This window comes from Oncorhynchus tshawytscha, linkage group LG07 (assembly GCF_018296145.1).
Source record: "Oncorhynchus tshawytscha isolate Ot180627B linkage group LG07, Otsh_v2.0, whole genome shotgun sequence".
Lineage (NCBI taxonomy): Eukaryota > Metazoa > Chordata > Actinopteri > Salmoniformes > Salmonidae > Oncorhynchus > Oncorhynchus tshawytscha.
The window spans coordinates 1,388,600-1,397,177 of record NC_056435.1 but is presented as its reverse complement, the minus strand read 5'-3'; the positions used below and the strand labels follow the sequence as shown (position 1 = coordinate 1,397,177).

Sequence of the window (8,578 nt, the reverse complement as noted above, 5' to 3'; positions counted from 1 at the left end):
CATGTACTGTGATTTAGTATAGCTTGTATTTTAAATTTACATACAGCCATCTTTAGTTGTTTGCTGGTAGGTTGTTGACCTGGCATACAGTGTAGTATTCTGTGTGGTTGATTCTACAGCTACATTGTCTGCTGGGTTTTAGGCCCTACTCAAATAATCACTCTCACTTGTCACTTAATCTCACGGTAAGTATTTTCTCCCAATTCAGAGACCGTGATTGTGTATCATCAAATAAATACAAGTTCTAGAAGCAGAGTTGTGATTCCTAATGCGTTGGTCAGCTGTATTTGGATTGGGCCCTGTTTTGTCTAGAAAGAACATTTTACTGGGTTCCTTTTCAAGGCCACGGTGAACAATGTACATTAGGTCTTAGAAGTTGAAACACTGCAGTGCAAAACAATTCATTATTTCTGCAGACATACTGTACGCACACACTGGTGAAAGCAATTACATCCATGGATTATTTGACAATTGTGTTTAATGACTCATCATAAAACATTCTTCAAAACAATAAAACAATTTTTAAATGTAAGTTTCTGTACAACGCTTGCTTAGCACTTATTTATATATAGAAAATGTACGAGGAGTTGTGTTAAAATGACAAAACTCCTTCAAATTTAATGGCAGGTACTCTGGAAAAAAATAACAGCATTCCATCAACAAATATTTTCAAGCAATAAATATGTATTTATAAATAGTGTAAATTTACATCAAGATTAGAAACATAAAAATCACAAATCAAACTTTATTCCTTAAGGAGTAGTAAACTTTTTTTACAACCAAATCTGTATTTGGATGTAAATGGCATGTTATTCAAGTCCACATTTTCATGCAATTTCACTTGTTTGAGAAACTTAACACAACCAGCGAATCATTTCCTCATCCTCGTTGTGCAGTTTGGGGGCCCTGAAAAAACATGCAGGTCTTTGAAATTGTGTCACTCCGCAGTGCTATATTCCATTTTGTGCGTCTCAAGACGTTTCCCATATCCAGCCGTTTCATTCTCCGTGTAGACTGCTGCTACAGGTAACTGCCAAAATAAAGGAAACACCAACATAAAGCGTCTTAATAGGGTGTCTGGAAAACAAGCCAGAACAGCTTCAATGCACCGTGGCATAGATTCTACAAGCGCCTGGAACTTCCTGCGTGGAAGCATCTCCTTTCAATATACTTTGTACCGCTTATTTACGCAAGTGTTTTGGCTGTGACCTGTAGAATGGTATCACTTGAGTCGCAACAAAATGGAATATAACGTTGCGGATGAAGTTCAGAATGACGACGTCATTTGTACACAGTGTTTCCATTTCAAAAAGGATATATTGGGGTGTTTTTGGAGCAGTTGTTCATGTTTCAGAGCCCACATACTGCACAACGAGGATGAAGGAATTAAATCGCCGGTGGAGGTAAGTTTCTCAAATCCAAGTGAAATGGCAAAAAACTGTCTGGACCATTCAATAAACATGCCATTTACATCAAAAACATATTTGGTTATAAAAAAAGCTAAATTCTCCTTTAGGTCAATGTGCAACCCATTTTTCTTTGACTTGGCTATTGATTTTCCCCAACATTTTTCCTCTTTTTTAAAAAAACCTAATAAAAACAACCAAAAACTGAACGTCATAGCTCCAAAATAACAAAGATAAAACATAAAAGCTGTAAAAAAAAAAAAAAAAGGATAATCACCTAAACTCTTCACATTACAATTTTTTGTAGATTTTGCCATCCAAAGAGTCTTAAAATTACTATCTACCATAGAAAAAGACCAGTTAGGCTAGTGCTCCTTAGAGGGAAGGAAAACAAAGGGATCACATCTCAGCCTGTTAACAGAATAAAAAAAGAGAGAACAGGTTGTCCAGTCAGTAGTCTTTTAGGGTGGTGTTGCCAGTTGTGACAGATACAATATCTACAAAACATCTTCACTCAATAATAATTCCCACCCCTTTCCCATATGTTTTTGGATTAAGTCCTCCATTAAAAAGAGCTGAACCATTGTTACAAGGGGGGAGTCCTGCGTTGGGAAGTGCGCTCTCTGGCGCCCCCCAGGGGGAAGAGGGGGGTTGACACGGCGCACTTGACAGGTTGCATAGACACACGCAGCCGCTGCTGCCTCCAGCCGTCGCTGTGGAGAACAGCCATACGGGGAGACTGTCTCGACTTTCCTGAATATCAGAAATGGTCCATTTTTCCTTTGAAATGAAAGTTCCTGTAATGCTTGGTCGCCCCAGAGAAGCTGAAGGGATGTCTAATGTCAAGATGAAGATGAATGCAGAGGGGCCTGGCGAGAAAGAGGGGAAGAGTTCAATACAGATTCAGCGCATGAAACAGGAAACAAAACATTTTTATTTGATAGAATTTCATTTATTGAAATGCACATGGAACTCACGCGACACAAACACTGGCCAATATACCAATCAAATGAGGAAGTAGTCCTTTTTAATAGGATCTCTACGTACATCCCAACAATGTCAATAGAGCCAAATCAAAGTGTGACTTACTAGTGTGAACTGGTCATAGACCTGCATGAGATCATCCATCCGGTGTTTCTCTACAATCACAAAGTTGTCCAGCTCGGCGCTGCCTTTCCGGGCACAGTCCTGGCAGTGAACCACGTACTGCTTCTGCTTCCTGGAGAGGAGCTCGCTCCGCACAAACAGCAGGTTAAACACCTCCACCTGGAACACAGTCAACCAACACACGTCAGTAACTAGGGATGGGCATGAGTAATAGATTAGTGGACCTGAGGTGAAAACTCCATCTTGAAGCTGTTCAGTCATATCCCTGTAAGCAAGGGGAGGGTTCTACTGAGCTGTAGGGAATTGGTTTAAGGTCATACCAAGGACCATCTAGTTATTTCAATTAGAATTTTAACACCCCTTGAGGTAGAATTAACATACATACTACCATTCAACTGTTTGCGGTCACTTAAATTCCCTTGTTTTCCATTAAAATATACATGAAATGAGATGCAAAATGAATAGGAAATAGTCAAGATGTTGACAAGGTTATAAATAATTATTTAATTTTTTTACATTTAATTTTTTACCTTTATTTTACTAGGCAAGTCAGTTAAGAACAAATTCTTATTTTCAATGATGGCCTAGGAACAGTGGGTTAACTGCCTGTTCAAGGGCAGAACGACGATTTTGTACCTTGTCAGCTTGGGGATTTGAACCTTTCGGTTACTAGTCCAATGCTCTAACCACTAGGCTACACTGCCGCCCCAATTGAAATAACTGTCCTTCAAACTTTACTTTTGTCGATAGAATCCTCCATTTGCAGTCCTTTGGCATTCTAGTTCTTGAGGTAATCTGAAGAGATTTCACCCCATGCTTCCTGAAGCACCTCCCACAAGTTGGATTGGCTTGATGGGCACTTCTTATGTACCATACGGTCAAGCTGCTCCCACAACAGCTCAACAGGGTTGAGATCCAGTGACTCTGCTGGCCACTCCATTATAGACAGAATACCAGCTGACTGCTTCTTCCTTAAATAGTTATTGCATAGTTTGGAGCTGTGTTTTGGGTCATTGTCCTGTTGTAGGAGGAAATTGGCTCCAATTAAGCACCGTCCACAGGGTATGGCATGGCAAAATGGAGTGAGTCTTCCTTCTTCAAGATCCCTTCAACCCTGTACAAATCTTTACCACCACCAAAGCACCCCCAAGACCATCAGTTTGCCTCCACCATGCTTGAGATGGCGTCAAGCACTCCAACATCTTCATGTTTTCTGCGTCTCACGAAGGTTCTTCTTTGTGATCCTCAAATCTCAAATTTAGATTTGTCTGTCCATAACATGTTTTCCAATCTTTCTGTGTCCAGTGTGTGTTCTTTTGCCCATCTTAATATTTTTGATTTATTGGCTAGTCTGAGATCTGGCTTTTTCTTTGCTCCTTTGCCTAGAAGGCCAGCATCCCGGAGTCACCTCTTCACTGTTGACGTTATAGACTGGTGTTTTGCGGGGACTATTTAATGAAGCTGCCTGTTGAGGAACTTGTGAGGCGTCTTTCTCAAACTAGACACTAATGTACTTGTTCTCTTGCTCAGTTGTGCACCGGGGCCTCCCACTCCTCTTTCTTTTCTGGTTAGTGCCAGTTTGCGCTGTTCTGTGAAGGGAGTAGTACACAGCGTTGTACGCGATCTTCAGTTTCTTGGCAATTTCTCGTATGGAATAACCTTAATTTCTCAGAACAAGAATAGACTGACAAATTTCAGAAGAAGTTCTTTGTTTCTGGCCATTTTGAGCCTGTAATTAAACCCACAAATGCTGATGCTCCAGATACTCAACTAGTCTAAAGGCGGACAGTTTTATTGCTTCTTTAAATCAGCACAACAGTTTTCAGCTGTGCTAACACAAATGCAAAATGGGTTTCCTAATGATCAATTAGCCTTTCAAAATTATAAACCTGGATTAGCTAAGAACGTGCCATTGGAACACAGGAGTGATGGTTGCTGATAATGGGCCCTCTGTACGCCTATGCATACATTCCATTAAAAATAAAAAATAAAGTAGTTACAATAGTCATTTACAACATTAACAATGTCTACACACACTGTATTTCTGATCAATTTGATGTTATTTTAAAGGGCAATTTTTTTTTTTTCTCTCAAACATGGACCTTTCTTAGTGACCCCGGCAGTGTGAGAGAGCGATAGATATGTAGCCCATATAAACACAATGAATAACAGATTCACTACATAGAACAGTTCCCCAAAATAAACCCAATGGAGTTGGTTCTGTTGTGTCTGTCCTATGTCTGAGAGATAAGATGAGTCAACAATATATATTTTCACATATATTTAAACCCTTATTTTTGGCACTAAGCTGTCTCCATATATACTTCCAGTCATTTTTTCAACTGGTACCGGTGCACCTTCAGTTAAGTCTCGTGAGGCCTGTGGGCATCCTAGAGCAAAACCTTTCCACAGAGGGGTCATATTCATGTGTAGCCCAAACTGATGGGCTACAGACAGAAGTTGGCATAATCGGCTGTACAGACTTCAGACGAGTCAAGATGCTTTTGGGGTCCGAAAACACCATGTTTGTGAGTCTTATCTTTCCATATAGGGGCTGTGTCCCGCAAACAAAAATGTGCATAAGGTTAACAGTGTGGTTAGGGATGAAGGTTTAAAATAAGAGATTTTATTAAACTAAATTGTAGAAACAGGCAGGGTGTTTGACTTTGTGGCTGTGGTAACTAACATTAAATGACAACCCTACCTTGCAAACTGCTAGAATTGGTTATTCAAATCTATTACCCCCTAAACATACAGGTTCCACACTAAAAACATGACTTTGATAAAGACATTTATCACAATCATTAAGCCTAGGCCTATTCACCAAACAGATGTCCTGGCCATAATTCATCCCCATGCGGTGTTCAATGGAGAACTGTTAACCCATTAAAAACATTCCAAAGAACAGGCATAATAACTAAATAAAACGTCTGTATATTCAAAAGGTTTGGGCCTGTAACCCTAACTGGCCAAATTGAGCCCAGTTTAAAATTATCCCTGAGAATAACTGTTCCAGACGCAAGACGCAATTCACACTATTCTGTTCAATTACATTCTTTTAACTATAAAATACACATGGCCAAACAAGTCAGTTCGTCAAATTTTTGCCCTGCTTGGGCTGCCCCGGTCAACTGTAAGTGCTGTTATCGTGAAGTGGAAACATTTTGGAGCAACAACGGCTCAGCTGCGAAGTGGTAGGCCACACAAGCTCAGAACGGGACAGCAGTGTGCTGAAGCTTGTAAAAATCGTCTGTTGCAACACTCACTACCAACTTCCAAATGGCCTCTGGAAGCTACGTTAGCACAATAACTGTTCATCTGGAGCTTCATGAAATGGGCTTCCATGGCTGAGGAGATGCACACAAGCCTAAGATGACCATGCGCAATGCCAAGCGTCGGCTAGAGTGGTGTAAAGTTAGCCGCCATTGGACCCTGGAGCGGTGGAAACCGGTTCTCTGGAGTGATAAATCACGCTTCACCATCTGGCAGTCTGACGGACAAATCTGGGTTTGGTGGATGCCAGGAGAACGCTACCTGCCCGAATGCATAGTGCCAACTGTAAAGTTTGGTGGAGGAGGAATAATGGTCTGGGGTTGTTTTTCATGGTTCGGGCTAGGCCCCTTAGTTCAAGCGAAGGGAAATCTTAATGCTACAGCTTACAGTGACATTCTAGACGATTCTATGCTTCCAACTTTCTGGCAACAGTTGGGGGAAGGCCCTTTCCTGTTTCAACATGACAATGCCCCCGTGTGCACAAAGCAAGGTCCATACAGAAATGGTTTGTCGAGATAGGTGTGGAAGAACTTGATAGGCCTGCACAGAGCCTTGACCTCAACCCAATCGAACACCTTTGGGATTCATTGGAACACCGACTGCGAGCCAGGCCCAATCGCCTGACCTCACTGAGGCTCGAGGCTGAATGGCAGCAACTCCATATTAATGCCCATGATTTTGAAATGAGATAGCCGATGAGCAGGCGTCTACAGACTTTGTGGCGCGGGAAAGAAGAGTGTTGTCTGCTAAATTAACAAAACAAGGCTATGCCATTCTACAAGCAAGCGCCACATTGCTGAGGTTACTACTTTTTCGAAGACTGTGTTCCACAATATAATATAACCTGTTGATACAGTTAACAAACATCTTAAAATGGCACTTTAAAAAAAGAATCCCTGAATAAATATAAGGCAATTTAGCAATTAGGATTCATTATCTGTAATGGTTATGATATTAGGCATTGTTGTTCACGGTTTGCAAATACATAAATGTGCTTTTTTCCATTTGAGTACTCATTTTGAACAGTCAAAACATGTCAAATGCCCATTCCTATCTGTAATTACAATCAACCAACGCGCACACACATGCACGTCAGTAACAGTCAACCAACACACACACTGAAGTCAGAAACAGTCATTTACTCAGTCGTCAACACATAATCCTGTCAGTTACTCACATGATACTCATGGACTGTAGTCAATTTCTCCGTCGTCAACCAGAACATTACTGTCAGTTACTCAAAACAAACCTATCAATACTGACAATGTAATGACTGTGTGGGGTAGAAGCTTGGGTAAGGGACAAGGGGTTGAAATGGGCCCGGAGCCCCTGACGTACCTCACAGATGGTGCAGTAGTGCGCAGGCTCATCCCTGTTCCTGCCCTGCAGTACCGTCTCCTTCCCTGCTGCGGCTAGAGCCTCCTTCACCGACTGACACTGCTTCAGAGTCCTCAGCAGGCAGTACCTACATCAAACACACCATGACATTAAAAGAAACCCAGACACCTACACGTTTTAAGGTTACGTTTTCCAGCAGCCACGTCATCAATATGCACGTCATCATCCAATCTGAAGCCTTCTTTTCAGGGATGCAAACTGCTGAGGGCACAAAAAGGTAACACTTTTTGTTGTTGCACTGAGACATGCAAAACAATCCTTGCAAGGGGGAAATGCAGGTTAACTAATTAAACAACAAAATAACAATCAGTCTCTGTGTGTAAAATAAAAAGTGGTGAATGTGAACATAAATGTAAGGAATGCAATCCAATATTATTTGTTGCCTAGACTTTACTGCAAATGACACTAGAAGTCTTGAGGGAAAAAAACAATACACTAATATTGCAGTTAGCCATGACAGCCTTTATAATAGAACGCTTGTGACCACACACATCTACATCTAAATATTGCACGTGGGAAAAAAACAACGTAGAAATAGAATGAAACAAACAGGCATTCTATTTTTGCTCTAATATAGTGGCCAGTCTGGTAGACGATCAAGTGCACAAGGCAACATTTGTACATAAATGACGTTCACCGAGTAAAAAATGTAATATTCCCCCCTCACTCACACTAAAGTTTTACTGTCAAATACAAAACAACAAAAGCATCATCTTTGGGCTACACTGCACGTTATTACATTGTACACTTTCTGCCTGTGGACATCTGTTCTACAATGTACCAGCAGAGCATGATACCCTTTGTTGACATAATTGATCTCTTTCAGGCAGAGCGTACACCTGGCATACCTCTTTTTATCCACTACAAGGAGTCATATACCAGTTAATTCCATAGCGAATTGGTTAGGTTACTAACGTTAGCTCATCTGATGTAACGTTATCTAGCTGGCTATCGGACTTCATTAGGCATCAAATTTTCAAAACAAACTCAATTATTTGATCAGTTAAATTGGCTAATGTTGCTCAACATTTTTCTGGCTAGCTAACGGAGAATTCGATCAAGCTACCACAGCAAGATATTTAATAATGCTTACAATTCTTGATCCACCCCACTTTCTCCCTCACCTCAAACTTTTCAAACGCCAGTTGTTTTTTGGTTGCAGCTTATGAAGTACGCTTCCTCAGCCCGTCTCCGTGGTCAAACCTCTCACCTACCTCTTCGTTATGGTTCAGGGATGCGCTACTGTAACTGGCAAACTGCCTTTGCACCCTACTGCTGTCTTTCCAGAGCGCGCGCTGTTTCTCTAACTTGCAAATTTATCATCTCTTCTCTCTTCAGTCGCGTGCTGCGCTGCATTCTGTTATGTGAATGATTGAATGAGCCTTGGATACAGC

The 8,578-nt window shown here is 41.1% G+C and overlaps 1 protein-coding gene across 1 annotated transcript in view; it reads right to left on the bottom strand.

The window, feature by feature from the left end:
* Positions 1–460: 460 nt before the first annotated feature.
* LOC112255120 (lysine-specific demethylase 6A) overlaps positions 461–8,578 on the bottom strand; it is a 49,673-nt gene continuing 41,555 nt past the window's right edge. Inside the window, exons 28-30 of the mRNA XM_042323782.1 lie at positions 7,125–7,251; positions 2,496–2,672; positions 461–2,275 (exon numbers count right to left, since the gene is read on the bottom strand). Of these exons, the coding sequence (XP_042179716.1) occupies positions 2,249–2,275; positions 2,496–2,672; positions 7,125–7,251 (331 nt within the window). The 3' untranslated portion in view covers positions 461–2,248. The remainder of the gene's footprint in view (positions 2,276–2,495; positions 2,673–7,124; positions 7,252–8,578) is intronic.